General features: G+C 31.9%; 2 protein-coding genes across 2 annotated transcripts; both read right to left on the reverse strand.

Annotated features, from left to right (window-relative positions):
* Positions 1 to 1,504: 1,504 nt before the first annotated feature.
* LOC133316624 (ras-related protein RABE1a-like) lies at positions 1,505 to 6,700 on the reverse strand. The gene is made up of 8 exons (XM_061518401.1): positions 6,368 to 6,700; positions 4,296 to 4,368; positions 3,799 to 3,899; positions 3,090 to 3,155; positions 2,680 to 2,777; positions 2,379 to 2,441; positions 2,203 to 2,295; positions 1,505 to 1,995 (listed from the first exon to the last, which is right to left on the reverse strand). Exons 1-8 carry the CDS (start codon positions 6,438 to 6,440, stop codon positions 1,912 to 1,914), a joined length of 651 nt encoding a protein of 216 aa, XP_061374385.1. The 5' UTR covers positions 6,441 to 6,700; the 3' UTR covers positions 1,505 to 1,911.
* A 5,446-nt stretch (positions 6,701 to 12,146) lies between these two features.
* LOC133316644 (pentatricopeptide repeat-containing protein At3g12770) lies at positions 12,147 to 14,464 on the reverse strand. The gene has a single exon (XM_061518426.1). It carries the CDS (start codon positions 14,462 to 14,464, stop codon positions 12,281 to 12,283), a length of 2,184 nt encoding a protein of 727 aa, XP_061374410.1. The 3' UTR covers positions 12,147 to 12,280.
* Between the last annotated feature and the right edge of the window lie 10,791 nt (positions 14,465 to 25,255).

The following is a 25,255-nucleotide window of genomic DNA, read 5'->3' on the forward strand; positions in this document are numbered from 1 at the left end:
TGTAAATTCTGGCCATATTGTATTAGAGGCCTTTCTTTTAATTCCTAGCAGTTGGCTTTATTTTGTAATGCACTACTGTACATCCATGTCTTCAAATATAATGATACTCAAATCATGTTCCAGCTAGTATGTTTCATAGGGTTGATGAATGTTTAAGTTTACCATTTTTGATGTTTTTTAACTAATATACGTAGTTGTAGTTCTTGTACATCCATGTCTTCTGGTTTAACAAATTGGACTGCATACAAATCCAATTTAATGTCATGTTCCTGTTTTTCAAAATTGGATTGCACTCATATTTCTGATGTAATGCACTTCTGTTTTGCAAAATTGGACTGCATAGAAAAGCAATGAAGTCATGTGCCTATTTTTCTCTGGTTAGGGACCAATAAGGGCCCCGTGCTTTTTGTCAGGGACTAAAAACGTCCTCATGCATTTTGACAGGGACCAAAATGGCCCTCATGGTTTTGACAGGGACCAAAACGTCGTCGTCTCGTCTTCCATGGTGTCCCACATTCAAGTTGCGTCAGCAAACTAACGTGCCAACTGTGCACCGTTAGTTGGGCCGTTAGGTGGGAGTTAACAGAAGGATGAACGTGGCCTCTTTTTTGTTATTTCAGGGACCAATTTGTCCCTTTTTTATTGTTAGGGACTGAAAAGGGCTTCGTGAATATTTCCAGGGACTAAAAAAGGTATTTACTCATATATATATATATATATATATATATATATATATATATATATATAATGAATAAAATTAAATGGACACATGTGATGGACAATTCGAATAGGAACATATTGCATTTGGGGTAACCAACTTTGACTTCAATTGATATTTTTTACAAATTGAAATTTCAAACCCTGCTCTCTTTGTCTATATTTGAATAGGCCAGACTTCTTTTCCAAATCAAAATTAATATAATAATATATCGATGTAAATAAATAGTATAGTAGATAAAAATTATTTCTTCTGATTGATGACGCACTTTATTTTAGTCTTTTGTTGTGCGTTTTGTGATGCAGGTAGTTATCTTATTTATTAAAATATACTCATGAGATAAAATGAGAATTGATTTTAGGTTATTGACTTGACGATTAAAGTGAAATTTCATTCAATAAAACAAAAATTAAAAGAGAATGCTGTTTTATTAACATTTTTGCATATGAAAAATTCTAAACATTTTATTTTAAATACATATATGCGTATAACTTTATGCAAATTTCATTCCCTTGTGAATGATACATTGATACGATAACACCGACGCCATCAACTGGTTGTGGTGTTAGCAAATAACAATGTCCATAATTTTATGCAACTTCTCAGCGCTCACGAATAAATCTCATATGATCATAGACCACTGGGAAGAGTGCATGAATTATAAAATTTGAGCAAAGGTGAAAATACTGCATTATATTATTGACTTTGTTATTGAAAGATCAAACACATGCAAGCATTAGGTATGGGAAGGAGAGAAGCGTCTTGGTTGAAGATGAAGCTTCTCAAATCAACATCACACCCAAATAATCCTAAAAGCTACGTGCCATTTCAGTAAGCATGGCATACAACCTTTCCTAAGCCAACCATCAAAATAAGAACTTCTGGGATACTATTTCCAAGAGATAAAAGTTTTTCTTATGATCTATCTGAATCTAGTCAAGTGAGATGTTTTTTAAATAGTCAAAGTACAAATGAAAGAGGAGAGTGGGGGAGCAAATGAACTAATCACGACAAATCCAAACACTAGGAGAGAAAAAAAAAATTCGAAATAGTATCTTAAAAACATAATCTTTGCAGTTGGGAAATACAGGGACAAATACATGCTCCCACTTCTAATGTCATCAAAATAACTTTAGCACCCAGATGAGGGCAAGTGTTGAATCTGCACCCTCTTACTGCAGATGTGATTCTGTTCATGAGCCACAGCAAGCCGACTTTTGAGCAGCTTGACCCCCACTGGCACCTTGGTCTGGTTGGTTAATCTTGATAGTCTGAGGCTGAATCACACAAGAAGATAATATCACCATTCAGCATAGAGAAAAAGAATCAACAATTCCATCCATTTCTTTCAGAAGTTAGCATTAAGAAACTCCAGATATTTCCTCAAAAAGTCTAAAAAAAAAAACCAATAGAACTAACTGGATACAAGACGACAAAAGTTTAGTCTTTCAGAAAAGAAATAAAAATTTAGAGAAAAATGAAACCTCAGCCTTAGAATCTGTGTCAGCAAGCCTTTGCTTGATATCTTTTGCTATTGAAAAGAAAACCTCCTCCACATTCAAGTTTGTCTTTGCACTCTGCAAGAGTTCTTCCAATATAAATATAACAAAGTCGCATATAATTCAATGAAAATTGTGGTTGTCAACATTGTTCTACTCACGGTTTCAAAAAACTTGATACCATACTCGTCAGCAAGAGCTTGACCTTTGGAGGTAGGCACAGCCTAAAGGAGAAAAAAGATTCTTTGTTGGAACCAATGGATTATGGATAAATTACCATAAAGATAGATATAAACAGAGAGAGAGAGAGAGAGAGAGAGAGAGAATGCTCAATGTCATATCAGTTAACAAATGTGGCTTGAACAGAGTCAATTATGCACCATTTGCTTAGTCCACTAGTTTTAATCTCCAGCCAACCAAGATGTAAGATGTAGATAGGAAAGGACTTCCAGAGGTACATACCCTTTTACTTTCATCCATATCAGCCTTGTTACCCACAAGTATCTTGTTTACATTGTCAGAAGCATGTTGTTCAATGTTGCGAATCCAGTTCCGAATATCTTGACAGAGAGAAGCAAGATATATTAAAAATGAAAGGCAGGCAAATTGAACTAACGAAACTTAACCACAAAAGACAGATCTTTTTGTCCACATAAATCAATGTAAATCAGAGAGCAAGACAGTCAAAGGGACAAAAACGAGATTTATTTGTTTATTTTTGTGTGTGTGTGTGTGTGTGTGTTGGGGGGAAGAAGAAGAAGAAAACACAATTTGATATGTCAGCCACACCAAAAATGAAGTATACAATAAATACTCCCAAACATTACTGCATAAATAAGCACATAAAAACATCAGAAAGGGAAGGAGAGTACTATTGAAAGATGCTTCATCAGTAACATCATAAACGAGCAAGATGCCCATGGCTCCACGGTAATAAGCTGCAAAAGCAAGTGATATTGTAAGAAAAAATTTCTTTCATCAAAGAAATGGAGGTTGCAATTAAAACTAGGACATCTACCCTCAGTATGAACATAAATTACCGTAATGTCTGAATAAATTTATTAGGCAATAAGATGGGAAGCCTGTTAGACTAAGTATTTTGTCCATCTATCAAGTCCACATTCATTTTGGATTTATGAATTGTGAGTGATTCATATAATCCATAATGATTCAAAGCAATCTTCAAAATTGAAGGATCCTCCAAAAAAATTATTTTCTACAGAAAACTCTCAAAAAGTAATCAAATCAAATTACTATGAATGCCTATAAAAATTAATATCCCTTAAAATTTCATTTTCAATTAATCACAAATACAACACATCAATTAACTTTTACTGATGATCCTATCATGTATTGCCAAATCATTACAGAAATTAACTATTACAGCCAATACTTAGGAAGCCTAACACTTTTAATGAAGTGTACGAGTATATATATATATATACTTATGTGGTAATAGTGGTAATAGTTCGATGGTTCGAAATCACTGTGGTAATAGTTCGAAGCCTAACCCTTAAAATTGGAATGTTTAAACTTAAAACATAATTGATTTATCCAGGTCGCAGAAGACAAAACAAATACCTGTGGTAATAGTTCGAAATCGCTCCTGACCAGCTGTATCCCAAATTTGTAACTTAATGCGTTTGCCATCGAGTTCGATGGTTCTTATCTTAAAATCAATGCTGCAAAATAGAGTATTATTTCCATCAATGAAAGTGCACATTTAAGCTTGTGTAGAATTACTTATGTGCAAACAGAGGCTAAACATATTGACCAATATGGTACTCCCAACAATGAGATAATTGTCTATAATAAATATGATGTTTGATAAGTACAGCATGCCACATGAAGTCTGGACATTGAATCTTCCCTGCTGTGTTTTCCAAAGCACATTAAAGAGAAACAGGACAAAAATTTCAGGCCGCCTTACTAATTACTTGGTAGACTATAGTCATTACTGAGTGGAAAGTGGAAACATTGATATAAGCATCTCAATATCAACAGTAGCACAAGGCAGTAGCCAGTAACTTCGATACTAAGCATTTTCACAAGGGAAAAAAAAGTCAACAGATACTAACCCAATGGTGGTGATAAAACTGGTTGTGAAAGAACCATCAGAAAATCGCAAAAGCAGACAACTCTTCCCCACACCTGCAAGAGTTAGTCAGAAAGCTATTTCTTTTAATATAAAAAAGAGGACAAAAGTTCAGGTGAAATATAAAAAGAAAAAGAAAACAAGACACCATGATATTAGATGCTAATACATATGCACAACTTCACAAGCACACATACATACAAAAAAGCAAACATGCATAAATATGTATAATTTGAATATTCAGGTGAGCATGTTTGTGAATATTTTACATTTGGAGACACCGGGATACTAGATCCTTACCAGAGGCATATTGCAATTTGCATACTTATCAATCTGCCTTCTATTTAGTTTTTTTTTTTTTTTTTAAATACTTCAAAAATTCTAAAATTCTAAAACAATTACGAAATCGACCAAAATTTCAGAATTTTTAAGGAATTATAAAATCTTAAATAAGTACCCATTAACCATACCTTACTATAGGAACTACTTTTGCAACTTATGACACTAGAGACACCCAATATACATATGTGCGTATTACATATAGTGCACATTTATGTATTGCATACATATATTTTTATACAGAGTTGACTAATGAATAGTCAATGGCTCGACAACAACAACCAAGCCATATCAGCTTATCGTGCTAGGATGGGTGGATTACATGAGTTAATCAATACCATTGGACTCTATCAAAATCCTAATTTTCAATTAAACCATTTAGAGTAAGTTCTTTGTCAACAGTTTATCCAAAAGATTTTTATGCTCTTCCTTCACTCTTTTTAATCAAATTATCTTCAATTTGACTTTGATCTCATTGGTATACTCTTCAGTCTTCAAATGAGCAAACCACCTGACCTCAGGTGATTTTTTGTCATCTCCTCCATAATAGGTGCTACTCTAACTTTCTTCCCGTTACATAAGAGAAAGAGAAAACATAAACATAGATTGATAGGCCATTATTAGGCATTAAGTCATATAATATGTACAAGAGCAATTATAGGATATTAGAGTATGAGCCTTTATTGGTTTTCTCTTCACATGAACAAATCACCTTCAGTGAGTTTGTTATCTCTATAAGAAAAAACATAGAGAGATTGATAGGCCATGATCACAATTGTGTCAGGCAATATGTCATATAATGTGGACAAGATCAATTATACTATTATAGGATACCAGAGTACCCCACATATTCAGTACTCCCATTTAAATACTGAGCACATGCTATAATTCATAAAACTCTTGAATTGGTTCAAAATGTTATCTTTTCCTGTATGCCCATTGATCCACATCAATGCTCTCATCAACTAGGAATATATCATCTGCCGGCACTAGCTCTTGAATGTTCCCAGTGAGTATGTCCATTACCAACATAAAATCATATAGGCTCAAAGTCCACTATTGGTGCAAACCGTAACCTACTATCATAGGAAAATCATTGATGACACATCCTAGAGTTCACATGTTAGTTATCGCCACATCATGCATAGAGTGACTCTAATATGCAAGTCTCTTGTCTTAATCACTCTTTACCACAATTTCATAGAGTGACTCATGAGCTTCATCCCTCGGTAGTTTGCATAATTTTGTATGTCTCCTATATGGCTATATTCTTGTGAATAGGTGATCTAAGTACTCCTCATACATTTTCTTAAACCTAATTATCTCATTGAACAACTTATATGCCAAGTTATACCTTTCCTCCCCAAACACTTCAAAACTTTACCGTGCATATCATCCAGTCTAATTGCTTTTCTTAAAGAGTGTCAAATATAGCAATCTCGTATTTTTTTTTTAAAAAAAATTAAAAAAAAATAAAATTTGCTTCAATCAATAGTGGTCATACCACAGTTAACAATCAAACACCCCTCCCCCCCAAGAAAAAAACTAAATTGAAATGAACCCATAATTCAAAACGACAAATGGAGCGTCCCTAAGAGAATCAATAACCAACCCTTTTGGTTAGTAAACCCAAAGCCAAAGCAAAAAAGCATTAAGATCTGAAAACTAAAAACAAGGCCATTTAATTTTGCATAATAAAGGGAAGGCATAACTAACCGCTGTCGCCAATAAGAAGAAGCTTGATGAGGTAATCGTAATCGGCACGTGCCCTTGCAGTAGGTGCTGCCATCGGTGACCACACAACACACGCAAACGCAAAAAGACTCTTTTTTTCTTTCTCTCTCTGTGTCTCTGTCTCTGTGAAGAAAGACGTGAAAAGTGTTGAAAAAAGAAAAGGGTATCAGAGATCAGAGAAGAAAGGATCCAAATGGGTTACGGTTTTTGGTTTTGGGAGAGAGTTTGGGGTGTTTTCTTTCTTTCTCTCCGCGTATACTGCGTGCCTCTCCTCCGTCTCTCGCTCTACAGTGGGAGCTTAGATGTGACCACTTTCCTTAATATACTTCTAAGTTCTACCCATCCCTCATTAGATTATCTTATAGCCTATGAATTATAATTTCAATATTAATTATTAATTTTATATTTTAACGATTCATGCAATTAATAAATATAATTTTTGAATTTAATTAAGATATGAGATAAATTCACCAAAAAAAAAAAAATATGAGATAAAATTTATTATTTAATATCAGTATATATACCATTTTTATAGTAATTTTACGTACACCACTAACTAGAGATGGCAATATGGGTTAAACTCGATGGATCAACCCGTCAAAATGGGGCGGGACAGATTGTACATTTCAACCCACCTCAACCCGCCCCGCTTAGTTGCGGGTCAAAGAGGGTTGGTGGTGGAGCGGGCGGGTTGGCCCGTGGGTTAATTTTTTTTTTTACTATTGGGCAATACTTTATTTGTTACTAAGCTTTTGTGATATGAAATTTTTTTTTTATCTTATTACTTCCCAAGAAAAAAATAAAGAAGAAAATTTTTATTTATGACAAAGGTTATACATATATGGAAGCAAAAATAAGTTCTTAAAAAATGTATGACTGAATATTAGTATACATTTAGGCTTTAGATTGGAAAAATTACTTTAGGAGGTGTATTGGATTAGGATTTTAATGGATTGTTTTTGGACAAAAAAATCCGTTGGTATTCAATTAGTATTTTAATGGATTGAAAAAAAATCATGTGGTATTCGATTAGGATTTTAAAAAATTATTTTAGAATCCGTCCAAATCCGTTGGTATTCAGTCAGGATTTTAAATAAGGGAATCACAATCTCGTGGTATTCAAAAATTCGACAATTTTAATGGATTTTCTATTGGTGTGAATTTCGTGAGACTTTTTAGTGAAAAATATAAATAGGATGCTTCTCTCACAATCTTACCCTAACCTTTAGGATTTCTTGAGATCTCTTTATTGCAATGTTTTCTTCTTCTTTTGGCAGGTTGACTCGCTCGAAATCGGATTCCACCGTGGGAGTTTCATCAAAACTCAAAAATAACATATTTTTTAGCGATTTTCATTACAAAACCCAGAAACAACAAACCAACGAGATTTTTTAGTCATTTTTTCAGAAATTTGAAAGTTTAAAAAGTTATTTTCAAGCTATGGGTCGCAGTTTTTCTTGACACAAAAAGATGTGGTTTTTGTATTAAAAACAAGATAAATAGTGGAAAATTAACAGGGAACTAAAACCCTCAAACCAATTCTCGTTTCACATCAATGAAACAATATCAATTAAAGAAAAATTGAAACTTTCATAATATGAACCCTATATTTCGTAACAATACATTCATGAACGAAATTTCTTCACTATATGAAAGGATTTTAAACAATTTTTGTATCAATAGATAACTAAAAAATTATTTTTCAAAAGCCCCAAAGCAATTTAAGGTTTCAATGTATCGATTAAAAAAAATTTGAGAAACTTTCTATACTTTCATATAATAAAATCCAAAAATTCAGATTTAAAATTTTCTTATGCATATGATATATGGTTAAAAAACTCTCATCACATAGAACAAAACCTCCAAGATTTTCAAGATCAATTGCAAAAAATTTCAAAAAAAAAATTATCATGAACTTTAAGTTCTGTATGCAAATTTAGAATTATTTTAATTATTAAAAATTTGAGTTTTATAATCATATATGTATAGTTTTGAATCTTTGATACCAAATGAAGAAGATAATTTTTAATCCAATGGTCAAACCCAAGAGCATGAACAAGAAAATGTTAATGCGTGGAGGACTAGTATAACTTTAGATATATGAAGAGTTGTTACTCAGTAATTTTGAATATTTGTTTAAAATTATATTTGTTTTACTGATTGAGAAAATTATATTAGGTTATACTTTTTTTGTATTAATTTCATTGCATTTCTTTGTTATTTTTTTACTGACTCTTGTAATTTTGAATGTTTGTTAAAAATTCATACGATTTTTTAAAATCTTATAAATCCATATTGTCCTTTCAAATCTTATAAATTCTATTAAAATCTAATCTTATGAATCTTGATTGTAAAAAAAGTCTTTTAAAAAAGTCTTTAAAGTCCCTCCAATTCTAAAATGTCTTTTAAAATCTGTAAAAAAATGTATCTCAAAAAAATCTTTTAAAATTCAAAACAAATATACCCCTTAAGGGGATTGTTAAATGAAAATAAGTAATATTATAAATTTAATAAAATATAATTTATTTTTTAGGCGGGTTGACCCGCCAACCCACCACAAAACTGGGTGAATTGGAATTTTCAACCCATACCAAAATGCGGGGCGGGGAGGGACAACCCATTTTTGGCGGGTTGGAGGCCTGCCAACCCGTTTTGCCACCTCTACCAGTAACAAGTGTATGACTATGATTTTCCTTATTTAATGCTTTCATCTGTTGTATGATTATGATTCTCCATATTTGATGCTTTCACACACACACACATATATAGTCGATTTCCGTCAATCAACGGTTATCATTTATTGAAAATTAATAATTAATTAATAAGTTTGATTGACGGAAATTATAATCGTTGATTGACGGAAATCAATGGTTAGAATTTAGTGTCAAATTTTAAAGTTTGACACCAGTATCCTACCCCATATATATATATATATATATATATATATATATATATATCTCATTTAATAGGAGAAGAGAAACTTTCCAGCTGACTCAAATTGTAGGTGGGAAGAGTCATTTTGTAGCAAAGGAGATGTATTTAATATGAGTTCGCTTTTTCTATTGTCAATGTAGATAACTTATCTATATTGAACCCAAAACGATGTCGTTTTGAGGCGAAAATCAAGGTATTTTTGTAATTATAATTTATTTTAGGGTTATAATAGTCTTTTTCATTATAATTTTTTAATTTTTTAACCCAAAACGACTTCGTTTTGGGATCGAATGTAGATAACTTATCTACATTCACTTTAGAAACATTATAGTCATTTAATATATATATATATATATATATATATATATATATATATATATGAAGGGGTAAACATTTCTACAGCCACTTTAGATAAGGTTATCTACAGCCACAATTTTTAACTATGTTCTCCCAGGAGAACATAGTTATAATATTAAAGTTGCTTTTTTTTTCTCTCCTCATTTACTTTTCAGAACTAGTTAGCTGACGTGGAGAAAGAGAAAAAATCCACTTTAATGTTATAACTATGTTCTCCCGGGAGAACATAGTTAAAAATGGTGGTTGTAGATAACCTTATCTAAAGTGGCTGTAGAAATACTTTTCCCATATATGAAAAATATATTTCTATAGCCACTTTAGATAAGGTTATCTACAGCTACCCCAAAAATTACATCGTTTTGATTAATGAAGAATGTTTATGTAATTTTAGGTGAATTAATGACGAGTGTTTCGGTAAAATGCATATGAAAAAAAATTAAACAAAATTATGGAAACACCCTTCATTAATCAAAACGACGTAGTTTTTGGGTAGCTGTAGATAATTTTATCTAAAGTGGGTGTAGAAAATACATTCACTTTAAATAAGATTATCTACAGCTACCCCAAAAATTACGTCGTTTTGATTAATAAAAAGGTGTTTCTGTAATTTTAGGTGAATTTAGGAAGGGTGTTTCAGTAAAATGAATATGATAAAAAAATAAACAAAAAATTACGGAAATACCCTTCATTAATTCACCTAAAATTACAGAAACACCCTTCATTGATCAAAACGATGTAATTTTTGGGTAGTTGTAGATAACCTTATCGTTTTTTTGGGGTTTACATTTCTGCAGCTGCTTGTAGATAACCTTATCATTTTTTGGGGATTTACATTTCTGTAGCTGCTGTACGTGCAGCAATCAAATACTTGCTATATATATATATATATATATATATATATATATATATATATATATATATATATATATATACTTGAAAGCATTAAATGCGATGAATCATAACCATACAAAGGATGAAATCATTAAATGTGGGAGATCATAACCATACAACTGTCGTTGCTGTACGTAAAACGACTGCAGAAATAATTTTACCAATATATATATATATATAGTAGATAGGATTATTTAAAATTAGTATCATACTAAAAAGTGTGACATCCATTTAAATTATTGATTTAGGTCAATTTAATAACTATAATTTGTTGAATTATATTAATTGCTTATTAATTTTTAGTAAATTATAATTATCAAATTATGTTGTTCCATATATATATATATATATATATATATATATATATATATATATATATACTTTTCATTATTATTTTCTATAATACTTACCAACTAAAAAATTATGAAATAACTGGCATATTAAACATGTATTTGGATTAGTTTATTTTTAAAAAAAATAATTGTTATAGTTTCTAAAAAAACTGTTGAAAAAATAAAATAAAAAATTTACATAATTTAAACTTTTCAAAATACAAATGAGAATTTCATATAACAAAATAGATTGGGGGGGGGGGGGGGGGGGGGGGGGGGGGGGGGATACAATTTTTAAAAAGTATTTCAATGGTCAACTGAAATTGTCCATCATCGTTGGCTGCTGACAAACTTATAAGGTTACTGCACCGAGAAATACTACTCTTATCTTAGATTTACGTGAGATAGTTATCTCATTTTTTTCACTTCAAAAATCACACCCTCTCTTTTTTCTTTTTTACTTTTTAATTATGGGCTCCACTTGAATTCTCTCTGTAACATGAAAGAATTACTCCCATGTAACTTGATTCCCCTACTATATTTTGTTAACTAAAAGATATAATGGTCGAACTCACTAACCATTATAAAATCGATATGATGATGAAAGTTGGCTTTATTGTCCAGAAGATTAAGGAGAAACGGAAACCCCGAAAACAGTGTAAAAATGATTGTCATCCATAATGATGTCATAGTAGTTTGTTGAGGACAGGACAATAGAATATTAGATATCAGTTATTTTAAACATTTTACGATGCATACGCTGTTGTAAGAATGAAAACAAAAATGCAAATTTGTCCAAACTCCTTAATACCATGATGGTTTTCACTTTTCAGCAGTATCGGTTTGCTCAAACCATTTGTTTTCAATTCCGTGAGGTTAAGAAATGAACACTGAAGACCGCCTCTAAAATCTGCATAACCCAACAATAGTAATAAGCTCACAGATTGCATATGATAAGAACAAACTACAATAAGAAAAATTCAGTATTATACAAAAAAGCTCAATTAAGCGATATAAAAATTGCCTACCTATCCGTCATCCTATCCTAGTTCTGTTATTTCCATCTTGAACACACAAAAAAAGCCAATGACATACTACTTTTCTCCTTTCTTCTTCTCCTCCTCCATCAAGATGCAAAAAACACTTAAAAGATCGGAATTCTCCGGTTTCAATAACAAAATGTCAATCACTATTGATGCATATATCAGCATACAACTGTAATTGATCACCTAAATATCCATGCTATATCTACTGATCTTGAGGAAAAGTTCCTGCCAAAGATTCCAGCCCAGTATGGTATTTCACAAAAGTAGCAGTCAATTTATCTGGTGAAGTGCCAGCAAGCCTCAACTGCTGGTTTGATGAGGTTGAGCCATTCTTCTTACCAATAGTCTCCACACGAACACGAACCATCCTTAAAATGATGAAACCGGTTTGCATCCCTTACAATTATCTCCCTTTCAACAAGCTTGGATATAAGCTTTATTGCAGAATGACAGTTTACACATGCTCGAAGATTCTTTGTTATTCTAAGTGTAGTTCCAGGAGCAGTACTAATAAGCCCGTAAGCAACCGCTATCCTTTCACTATGAATACAAAGATTCTCCTCCTTCTCTTCATAATTCAGATCATGCAAAACAGATTCTGTATGTGGAACAAACCCAACCTCCTTTAACCTTCTTTCTAATCTCTGAAGTTCATAGAAAATCTCCTCAGCCCTCGGATGTGACTTGTCCCCTACATGAAATACCTCTAGCTTCCCATTGATTTCAATTAAACTGTAACCAAGGTCCTTACTCAATCCTTTCTCCCTCATCAGAACCCGAACATGTGCAACACGATCCCATAAGCGGGAGGAAGCATAGAGATTAGAGAGTTGTACATAATGCCCTGTATTATAAGGATCTAATGAGAATAGCTTCTTTGCAGCATATTCTCCCAATGTTACACGACGATGGATCTTGCTTGCACTCAGAAGTGCCCCCCATACACTTACACCTGGTTCTATGGGCATTTTCATGATAAAAGCACAAGCTTGGTCCAGAAAACCGGCACGTCCCAAGAGATCAACCACACAAGAATAATGCTCATTGCGCGGCACAATTCCAAAGTCTCTCATGCAATGGAATAGCTCCCATCCCTCTTTTACAAGGCCAGAGTGATTGCATGCAGTGAGAAGCCCAATAAAGGTGACATCATTTGGGTACACCCCTGCTCGCTTCATTGCATGGTAGAGATTAATGGCTTCCCAACCTTGACCATGCAATCCATATCCCATAACCATGGCACTCCATATAACAACATCCTTATCAGAAGTACGATCAAATACCATGCGAGCAGATTCTACACTTCCACATTTTGCATACATATCGATGAGGGCTGTATTAACAAAAATGTCACTTCCATATTTACTCTTGCTGACATAGTCATCCATCCATTTTGCCAATTCGAGGGAACCAACTTGTGCACAGGCTAAGACTGCAGATCTCACAGTGACAGAATCTGGTTTAATATTTCTTGAGATCATGTCGCGAAATAGATGTACTGCTTCCTCAGCATGTCCGTTCTTTGCATAGCCAGATATCATTGCATTCCACATAATAACGTTTGCTGTCTTCATTTGATCAAAGAAAGATCTTGCAACTGTCACCTGCCCACATTTTGCATAAAATGCTGTAAGTGAGATAAGCAAATCAGGCTCATCTTCAAGACCCATTTTGATGACACAACCATGAAGAGATCTTCCTTGCTCCAAGTCATCTACATCAGTATAAGCCCTTAGGATGCTTACCAGTGCAATCCAATCTGGTTTCACATCAGTATTTCTCATTTGATTGAACATTCTCAGTGCTTCCATAGCTTCCCCATTCTGTGCATATCCAGAAATGATGGAAGTCCATGAAACAATCGTTCTATCATATAACGCATCAAACACCCCTCTTGCCATACCAATATGACCACATTTAGCATACAATGCCACAAGGCCATTCTGCACAAACACATCCAACCCAAACCCATATCTCATTATCTGTCCATGAAGTACGCAACTCAAACCAAAATCTAACAGTCCAGTACAAGCTTTAAGTACATAAGGAAAAGTGAATTCATCCGGATGCACTCCGGTCCATCTCATCCATCTATACATTTCAATAGTGTCCCTAAACATATTTTTCCTCGAATAACTCCTAATAATTGCATTCCACATAAACACATCCGGGTTGCAAAATTCATCAAACAGCTTGCGAGCATAACAAATTTGTCCCAAATTTGAACTGCCATTAACCAGTTTTGTTATAAGAAACCCGTTATGTTGCAATCCGGAGACAAGTAACTGATTATGTATTTGATTAAGGTGTCTCTTGTGGGTAGAATTATCAATAAGAGACGCATAGAAAGAATCTGAATTGAAGCAATGGTCAAGGTTAACAGAATGTTCAAGACGAAGAGCTGATGAAGAACAAAAATGTTTGATAAACTTGGGGATCAAGTATGTGCGAATTTCAGAAGTTGTAACCTTGTGATTTTTTGTAGTAAGTAAAGATAAGCTAAGGAGTTTCCAAGCCATGGGGCTGTGTCCATTATCTTTCAATATTTATTAGCAAATTCCAACCTCATATCAACTAAAGCACTTCAAAAAGATAAACCGTGAAGTATAACCTATTCAGTTTCTGGTGTCCAGCTGTTTGAATCTCCATTCAATTCTGATTGCTTTTTCCCAGCCTACATTAGAGCACGTTGCAGGAATTAGTACCAGGATAATGCATTATCCACAGTATGTTTGGTAATTTGCATTCCCCCTGAAATGTAACAGAAATTAATAAAGCCAAAAAATTGTTTCTATAGACAACATCATAACACATTTTAAATTGATATCATTCCATAAAATGCAACAGGCCCACCTTTATATCAGCACTGGATGCTAATAAGTCCAATACATATCAAGGGAAGTAAACTAAATCACGGTAAAAATATATTACAGATTTCATTGGCAGTGAAGAAAATGTGTTTTTTCATATACAAATAAAGTTAATATTTCATAATCATACACACGTGCTCAAGATTGAAACATAAATTTCAATGAATAGAACATTGGCAAATTTACATTTTCTTAAGTTTCGAAGGGATGATGAACGAAAGATACAGATAGAATGAAAATGGGGAGCAAATAACAATTAGTTGTAAATTAGCCCATAAAATCTAAAACATTGGACACAATTCATATACAAATAAAACAGAAGAATTGTTATAGGGACACATTCTATGAGTTCCAATATCCATTATCTGCAGATATAATAAAAACTCCTCCGTATAAAATGCATTGTTAAATAAATACACATAGAGTGCTCACATAAGAGCACCACGACCCAAACATTTCTTATTAGCAAATAGCAATAATACACAGCATTGCTATGGTAATGGGTATTCATAATTAATAGGCTTTGCTAGAACAAGAAACCCTGCATTTTAACACCGTAATATCATTATGTTTCTAATGGTAAAAAATGCAAGAGAGGAGGGAATCTTGTTGAAGCATTTAGTCGAACACGTAGGCTACGTTTACACTAATGAGTGTAATTGATAATAAAAGAGAGCAAGTAAAAAACACAAAACAACTTAATAGTACTAACTACTAACCAAATCAGCGATGGTTAATGTGTGCAACATTGGAGAAAACGACGACGTCGTCCTATGATGGGAATGGAGTTAGATTGAGGAGTCTTCTCAGAATGAAAATTTATATTAGCACATGCTATTTCTTATGACATCATTATAATTTAAATTTTTCTTTATAATCTTTTATAAGTATTTTTTTAATCATTGGATTAAAATTAAACCAACAGTTATAAAATAATATTAATTATTATTAAATCAATATTAACAATTAAACTTTCACTTATTTTCTTCTATTTTTTTTATTGGATTCCTTTTTATTAATTTTATAGTGCACATTAAAACATTTATTTCCCTTGTGCAATAGAAACTAATTTTATTCAAAGAATATTTCTTATTCTAACTTCCACACCCTATGTGTAACTTTTTCTTTTTTTCTTTTTTTCTTTTTTTCTTTTCACTTGTATTCACTCAGGTGTTATTATTACTTGTTATTTCTAAATACATAAGTTATTATTTATTTTATTTTTGGTAACAAAATACAACAGATTTTTTAGTTGTATTTTATGAGTATATCTATTCTTTAGGTATGAGATTAAGGGCTCGTTTGATGGACAAAATAGGATAGGAGGGCTGGATAAGAGTATGATAAGATATGAACCTGATAAGTTTATATCCTATCAAGTATTTGAAGTGCACTAGATAAGCAATATGCAAGAATCTAATATTCTAAAGGAAACTCATTCTTTGGCAAATTTGCTGACGTGTCGCTTTCTCCTTCACTTTCAGCTTTGTGTTCACACTATAAAATATTTAAAACCTTTCCTTCTTTGGTAAATCAGTAAATAAAAAAATATAAAAGAAAATCGAATTTTCAATTTAAATCAATGGGCAAGATTTCTTAATTTAAATCAATGGTCAATATTTGTTATAAATGTTGGTGGCAGACAGTTCATTTAATGTACCTCTACTTTCTACAAATTATTAATATCTAAATGCTTTCTGAATTTCCAAATTTGAATTTTAACATGAAATTTTAAATTTGATTTTTGAATTCTGAATGGTAGCAGACAACTCATTTAATGTTGAACTAGCATTGGATTTGTTAAAGAATTTAAAAATACATCTGCTTCTGTGTATAAAATATGAACGCTTGGGGACGATTTTTCCTTTGTTGCTTCTATTGATTTTTTCTTTTTTTGCTGCTGCCAAATATCAGCTGTTTGCGCATTGCTTCCTCAACGAAATCGCTTCGTGCTTCTCTCTTTTTTCGTCTTACCAAAAATATGTTTTCAAAATATGATTTTTTGAAGGATGTCAATCCTGCCAAGGAGGACTGGAGGATTAAGGTGAAGGTGGTTCGGGCTTGGAAAGTTCCTAACTTTCAACGTAAAGATTTTGACGACAATGTTGAAATGGTTTTATTGGATGAATAGGTAGTTGTCTGCGTTTTTTAAAATCTTCCATCTTTGTTCTGATCATTTTAATTAACGTTATTGATGTAAGTTGGCTGCTTTTTTTTGTAGGGTGGTAGGATCCACGCCACTGTCAAAGGTTCTATGCAGGTGCGGAAGAAAATCCATGAAGGAGAGTGCTATTTTATAAAAAAAATTTGGAGTTGGATTCAATAGCAATATGTTCAGGCCAACCAAGCATCCACATCGTTTCTCGTTCAACTTGAGGACTGATGTTAAATCAATTGTTGATTCTAATCTTTCTGCGAGTGAATTTGATTTTGTTGATTATGACATCATTGAAAAAGAATCATCTGACTCTCCTTATTTAGTGGGTAATATATTTTTCCTTACTGATGTTCATTTTTCAATTATTGCATTCTTTTTGACGAACTCTTTGCTGCCCTTTTTGTTTTGTAGGCGTCTTTGGTTTGATCTCAGGAATTAAGGAAGTATGTGATCGTGTGATTTCTGGTAGGAAAACGAAAATGGTTGTGTTGGAGTTGGACAACCTGAGGTATTTTAAATGTTATAGTTAAAGAAAATAATTTTGTTGTCGCTCTGTTACCTTACGAGTTTCGTGTATGACGCTGTTCCGCTGCAACTCATATGTAGGGGTCACAAGCTCGAGTGCACTTTGTGGGAGCATTATGTGGATGAGGTGCTATCTTTTTTGGCAAACAGTGACACTCCTCATAACGTCATAATAGTTCAACTGGGAAGGATCAAATGTTTTAGGGGTATGTTTTTCCCAAACGAAACGTTATTTTAATTTAAAAAAAAAAAACGAACCTGAATGTCTGATTTTTTTGTATCGTAGTTTCTTTTATAAATAAAAACTCCTATTTGAATTGTTGTACAACAACAGACAAGTTTTATTATTATTTTAGTACTCCCCTGCGAATTGTAATCCCTTCTCTCATTCAACCGCTAACTTTAAATTACTATCCTCAAGAAACTTAGCATTATTATGTTGGCATCTAATTTACATTATCTATATTGTGTAGAAAATCTATCTCCGTTGACTCCCTCATCCGTTGGCAGGTAAATGACGTGTGTTGTTTGATCGTTTAAATTTCACGTACATTACGTTTTTATAACTGCTTCATATGTTGTATAATCTTTTTAATTTTTTAAACCAATCAGTACTTACGAAAACACAAACCAGACTCTCTCGAATATTTCCTCCTCAATTGCTAAAGATTGTCTTCATTCTCATCCCACAAAGGTAATGTTTTCTATAAAATACGCATTTCCTAGAAATATATAAGGTAATATTTCTTGTGAAATGAGATTTAAAAATTATAGTGGTTGCCATTTTTATTTTTATTTTATTTCTTAGATAGCAAAAATGCTAGATTAAGGTGGAAAGATATAATGGTTCAAAAGAAGACTTCTAAGCAATTTGTAAAGATAAACGATATACCAAAGATGCTTGACTTAACAGGTAATTCGTCTTCGAGTGATTTAACTACAACCATGTATTATAAGAGGATAATATATGTAATGTGTTAACTATTTTTTGACGTGCCATTCATTCGACTGTATAATTTATTCCGCATTGGAATTTTTCATATAGGAATTGATGTGAATGATGAGAATTCAGTGCGTTCAACTGTTACTACGTTGTGTGATGAGAACTGTATATCACTGTATGATTATACAAAAAATTATATTTTTTGGGAACACTATGTTGTAATTCAATATTATTACATGCACCTCCTTCATCAACGTCGTATAAATGCATTAATGTGGTCTCCATTTTTTGTATATGTGACAATATAGTTCCCCAGATGATTACGGTACAAGTAGGACTTCAGCTGAAGTTGATCAACGAAGTGAGTTAAAACACCTGTCACTGTTTGTATAGTATTTTTAAAATACACGCACAAATGCATTTATACGATTTGAAACAATTAAAATATAAACGTGCATGACACCACATTTTTTATTTGTTTAAACTATTTCCCATTTGTGTGTCATGAATGAATTATTTTGACCCACATTTTTCTATTTTTTATTACAGATTAAAATTCTGAATGATAAATGTTAGAATCAACGCAATTGTTTTTTTTTACAGATCATCTTCGAGAACAGTTGTTTCCTACTGATAGTCAACATGGTGCGCATTTTCTTAATTTAATATATGAAACTGTCTTATTTTAGGCATCTTTCTTATTACCTTCATGTCAAGCACAACATTTAAATATTTTTTGTTCACATGTTGCGTTATTATATTTATTATGCTTGACTCTATTTCAGATATGTCATACAAAAACGTTGTTACATGTTCTGATCATCTCTGGAAAATACTGAAAGAAGCTGAGTCGAACTTTGTAAATTTTGAATGACCACATGACAAGGTAAAATGCAGCAATATACTTGCATGTGTTGCGTTAGTTTTTACGAGACAAACAAACTGAATTTTTTTTCCTCCGTGCAACGCACGGGTAAGACACTAGTAATGTTATATTGTTATCCTATCCGGTGTTTGATAGAAATACTCTTTTGATAGAATTTCATATAATATTTTAAAATTAATTTTTAAACTATTTTTTACTTATTTACACATTATTTATTTTATAGTATTAATTTTTTTTAAAAGTCATAGGTTTAAATAAAATATATTAAAATACATAAATAACTTTCAATTTTTTTTAATATTAAAAATTATATTCTCACCAAATAAATTTTTAAAAATTAAATTTTAAATTGATTGTCAATATTGGTAGCCGGTGGCTAATGTCAATAGTATATAGGGCGACGACAACTGCTAATATGGATGCCGATTGGATTGGTGGTGATATTAGTTGTGGGAGCAGGTGATAGTGGGTGGTGGTGATAACGCCAACAATAATCGCCAACAATTATGGTGATTGATTGATAGCCGTGATGGTTGGTGCCTGGTGGTTGGGGGTGCTGGTGGTCAGTGGCAACGACAGCAATGGTGGTAGTTGTTGCTGCGATAGTGGCAGGTGAGGGTGGTTGGTAGAAGTAGTGGTGGTGACAACACCGACGTTGACAGGTGGCAATTGTGGAAGCTAATTGATGGAGGTAAATGGTGGTAGCAGTGGCAGTGACAATTGGTGCTTTGTGGTTAGCGGTGGTGGCAGCCCGAAGTGGTGGCTGGTTGGTGGCAGTGGCAGTGATGGTGGTGAGTGGAGGGAATTGTGGGGCTAATCGATGTGGTGGTTGGTTGTAGCCGGTGACAATGGTGGTGGCTGGTAGCTCATGGTAATGATTAGTGATGATGGTGGTGGCAGTAGTGGGTGGTAGAGGTGGCTGATAGCAATGGCGGCGACAGTAGCTGGTCGGTGGCAAGGGCGAACCATCACATGCCCAGTAATATTCGTAGGGGGAAAATATACGCTTGTATTTGGAATGAGGGGATGTGACATATGCTATCTTATTCTATCTATTTCCTATCTCGAGTCTCCCTTTAAGATAACTTATCATATTGCGAACATGATGAAATGAACTAACAAGATAAATTATCATATTCTATTCGTTCACCAAACAATAGATAAGAATAAAATATGATAATATATCATATCATATCCTCTTTATTCTCTGTACCAAACGGAGCCTAATTTCATTTTAAATACTGAACTTATCATCCTTACCTAAGTGTTTTAGTTCATAGAATTAAAATATGAAAAAAAATATAGAAATCAATTATTTAAAATACTTAGTTTGGTTCACGTCTTTAAATGATTATTAGCTCTTACGAAAAGGAATATTGTATATACTACAGATAATTTATTTTAAAAATTATGTTGATCAGTAAATGAAAAAGATATTATATCTATCTAAAACATATTAATTCAAATTTGTAAAATATTCTAAACAGTTGGCCAAATAAACAAATCTTAAACTATTGAAATTAAAAATTTTCTTTCAAGTTTGAAAAACCCAATAGTAAGCTAATACTAAATTACTAATGAACCAGCAACCACATGAAAAGGCATCGTCAAATAAATGTCAAGCTCATGAAATAAAAAAAATTGTCATGCTGACGGTGTGAATAGCTAATGATAGTTTCGGCGAAAATGTCCTATGCGCTATATTAAAATAGTCGAGATATTAACTATAAAAAAAAATAAACGAGTAAATACCATTTTGGGTCCCTAACAAAAAATACGGTCCTCACTTTAGTCTCTTATAAAAATAAATTAGTCAGTTAATCCCTGACAAATTCAAAGTGAACCCATTTTAGTCCTTTTGAGGGACTAATATGAGTCTTTTTTGAATTTGTGAGGGACCACAATTTCAACTAAATAGGTCCACTTTGAATTTGTGAGGGACTAACTGACTAATTTATTTTTGTAAGGTACTAAAGTGGGGACCGTATTTTTTGTCAGGGACAAAAAAAATATTTATTCAAAATAAATTAATAGTTGAGATATTTGTTTATAATTTTTATTATAGGGAATTCAATAGTGTTTGAAGGAGCTACTTTTTATATTCCTTTTTGTTCCTTTCCCTCCTTGACTCCATAATGGGAACATATAGCTAGTTGTGGAATAAAAAAAAAGCAACTAGCAAATGAACTTTTTTTTTTTTTTTTATAGAACTAGCAAATGACCTTAGTCCAGTGAAGTCACTGAAGTGACAGATGTAAAATTTCCGCATTGACTTCCATTACTAACGTCATTGAAGTGATAGAATAAATATAGAAAGTAAAAAAAGAAATATGAGGAGAATAAAATATTATGACGATAAATCACAAAAGCTATAAGATATATTTATTATTAATTTAACTTAAAGTCTATTGTAATCTTAATTAATTAAAATTTTAAAGTCAATACACGTTAACTTAGTGTAAAAGTAAGCTCATTATACAAGAGCCTATTTTTCAAAATTTGTTCTACCCTGCAATAGCGCAAAATTAGTGGTTGATAAATTTAAATAAAAAGTAAGAAAAATTAAAAAAATATAAAATTAAATAAGAGAGAAAATTGAATACATAAGTAAATATAGAAAAAATATGATTAAAAATTGCATTTAGAACATAAGAAATAATGTGTCTATTCCTTTATGATATTAATTATAACATTCCTCCTCATTGTATTAAGACAAATAATACAACATCAATCTATTTTCACTCTATCAAATTTTGTTTTATAACTTTATCTTAAATAAGTTTCGACCGACCCATCCTTTTTTTGTGTCATCAGACATGCACTTGGTTACATATAAGAGTGTTTGAATAATATATGATATTATATATCCAAAGCATTTCAATTTATTTAATATTCATTATTAATACCTTAATATCTTCATTTTTACTGCTCACTATAATGTTGCAGGTCTTATTATAATTTTATATAAAAAAAATTTAACATAAAAGGAATTTTGCAATTGCAATATGTACTATATCATTTCATATGATTCAATAATTTATATCTTTATCAATGTCTTCCCCCTTTAAAATATTGATTTCGTTACGAGCTCGTATAAGAGACTCATATTCTAGAAAGTACAAAAAAGAATTACTGAAAAAGTAAAATAAAAAGAGTAAAGGAAATAATTCTTGATTGTCACAAATACTAACACGACATTTACGAATTCTAATCCTTAGAATTTACTTTCTTTAGTTTTCTTTTAGAGTAACTTTTTTTTTGGTTTCTAGAATATGAATATCTTATATGAGTCCATAACAGATTACAATTATCTAAAAATATTTTCTTTTTGATTCAATGATAGAAATTAAACACACAATCTAATATAAACTACTCAAACCTCTCATTACTAGACCAATCATATTCTCTTAATACTTTTTTTTTTTAATAACTCGTGTCATTGCCTACATTGCATTTTTAAAAGTGATGTACCAAAATTAATTATGAAAATTTATTCTAGAAAGAAGAAAAAAAAAAAAAAAAAAGAAGAAATGTTCTTTAATTTGAACAAGTCAATTGCAAATATTATATATGCTCGCGCATCTTTACGTGTCTCTTAATGTCACTCGCTTTGTTCTCATTCAAAACAGCTTCCCCTTCTCTAAACTTGCAAGAGAGAAATGGCAACAAATGGTGAGAGAGTGGCAATAGGAATCGATCTAGGCACAACCTACTCATGCGTTGCTGTGTGGCGCCACGATAAAGTGGAGATAATCGTCAACGATCAAGGCAACCGAATAACACCATCTTGCGTTGCCTTCACTCACACCCAAAAGATGATTGGTGAAGCTGCTCAGAACCAGGCTGCTACCAACCCTGTCAACACTGTCTTTGGTCAAATTTCTAAACCCATTTTTCTTATGCTCAAAGTCTTTCTGCTTCATTATTGCATGCATCTGGAAACTATATATATATATATATATATATATATATGGAGAGAGATCATTTGACTCAAGAGTAAGACTTATAATTTAGGAAGTTACTCTCCATCCTAACCGTTGATTTCCGTCCATCCAACGGTTATAATTTAGGAAGTTATATTAATTAATTAATTATTAATTATACTATTAATGACAACCGTTGATTTCCGTCCATCAACGACTGAGATTTGGAATAAGACTTAAAAGTCTTACTCTGGAGTCAAAAGAACCCTCCCCTATATATATATATATATATATATATATATATATATATATATATATATATATATATATATATATATATATATACGGCGAGAGTAAGCTTACACTGGTATAAGAATAAAAAGTCTTATATTAAATTTTGATTATTAATTTGTTTGTGTCTAACTATCACCAAGTATATAATAAATCATGACCGATAGATATAAATAAGATCAACGATCAAGATTGAGAATATATTTTACATTGATATAAAATGATCCTGACTCATATACAAATATTGTAATTCAATCACTTGTTAGGTATTGTTCTCCTTGTACTGTTATTTACATCAAAAATGAAACATAACTTTGTACTATATCAGAAAAAATAGGATGGTTATTTACTTAGGATGTAGGTTGTTTTCTTGGGTCATAGCTTAGACGAAAAAAAAAGTCAATTTCTAGTTCTTTTTAAATTCAAAATAAACTCATATTAGTTCTTTTAAGAGATTAATATGGGTCTTCTTTAAATTTCAAAGAAATCACTACTTCAACTAATTGAGTTTATTTTAAATTTCAAAGGAATTAGAAATAAATTTTTTTCCCTAAGAAATTAAATTAAATCCCGTAATTTATAACAAACTATGAGGTGGCGGTGCCCGTAATAAAAAATAGGAAATGAACATTTTGTTTTATACTAATAAGAAAATCCATTCATAATGTATTTAAACATAAATTTAATAAGGTGTAAAAAATTCAAGAGGAACGGTAGCAATACACTCTTTCTTATTGTTAACTTCATTAAATAACTCTAAGCTCACAGCTTAAAATTTTACCTTATATTATAAGTGTGTAGAAAAGATATTTACGCTAATAAATAAAGAGAAATCATTTTCTTATGTAATAAGAAATAATTTTCTCATATTGTGTGATACATCAAAATCCGTGTTATTTTTTTGTTTTTTGTTTTTTGCTTTTAACAAGTGGTGGATCTCATCACTTGTTGTGTCGGTATGAAAGATGTTATCTCATGTTATATAATAAAAGAGAAGTCCATAAATAAATTACTCTTGGTCTATGCCTGCTATTATAAATAGACCATCAATTAATCTGTATTTATGAAGTCGAAATATTATATGAAAAATATTTTTCTTATATTGTAGGAAAATTGTTAGTTCATATTGTAGAAATAAAATTAGAAGTGGAACCCATAACATGAGAGAGAGACAAAAAGAAATGGAACCCACCACTCATTTGTATATATAGAAAATTTATTCCTGTCATACAAAACGACATAAATATAAGAAAGATTGAATATTAGTCAAATTTACTGGAAGAAGTATCCTTGCATATTCCGGAATTCTCGTACTCTTTATTTTCCTGTTATGTCGACTTGAAATGGAGTGAGGAGGGCTTTGTTTATTTTCGTGTTTGTTTCTCAGGAAACTGCCAAGTTTGTACACTCTATACAAGTTTACAAACGGACTAGTTATTCAACATTGGAGGGCTGAATCACGAAAGAGACAAAGAAACTAAGCTAATTGAACAAGTTGTTGATCTTTTTTGGTTAAACCCTGACAAGTTGTTTTCTGTCCATGTGTAGAAACTTCTGAGAAACAAACATACATGAAAATTAACAAAACAAAACATAAAGGGTCACGAGCCGAACACCAAGGATTATTATATATGCATCTTTATGTGTCTCTTAATATCGTACGCTTTGTTCTCATTCAACACAACTTCCCCTTCTCTAAACTTGCAAGAGAGAA

The sequence above is a fragment of the Gastrolobium bilobum genome, unplaced genomic scaffold (genome assembly GCF_033153095.1).
Source record: "Gastrolobium bilobum isolate Gb01-03AN ecotype WA unplaced genomic scaffold, APGP_CSIRO_Gbil_v1 utg1827, whole genome shotgun sequence".
NCBI lineage: Eukaryota > Viridiplantae > Streptophyta > Magnoliopsida > Fabales > Fabaceae > Gastrolobium > Gastrolobium bilobum.

Coding starts and splice junctions, on each gene's coding strand:
- LOC133316644 (XM_061518426.1), bottom strand. CDS start 14,464: ATGGCTTGGAAACTCCTTAGCTTATCTTTACTTACTACAAAAAATCAC.
- LOC133316624 (XM_061518401.1), bottom strand. CDS start 6,440: ATGGCAGCACCTACTGCAAGGGCACGTGCCGATTACGATTACCTCATC. Junction 4,369..6,367: donor TCTTCTTATTGGCGACAGCG/GTTAGTTATGCC, acceptor TAACTCTTGCAG/GTGTGGGGAAGAGTTGTCTG. Junction 1,996..2,202: donor ACACAGATTCTAAGGCTGAG/GTTTCATTTTTC, acceptor TGTGTGATTCAG/CCTCAGACTATCAAGATTAA.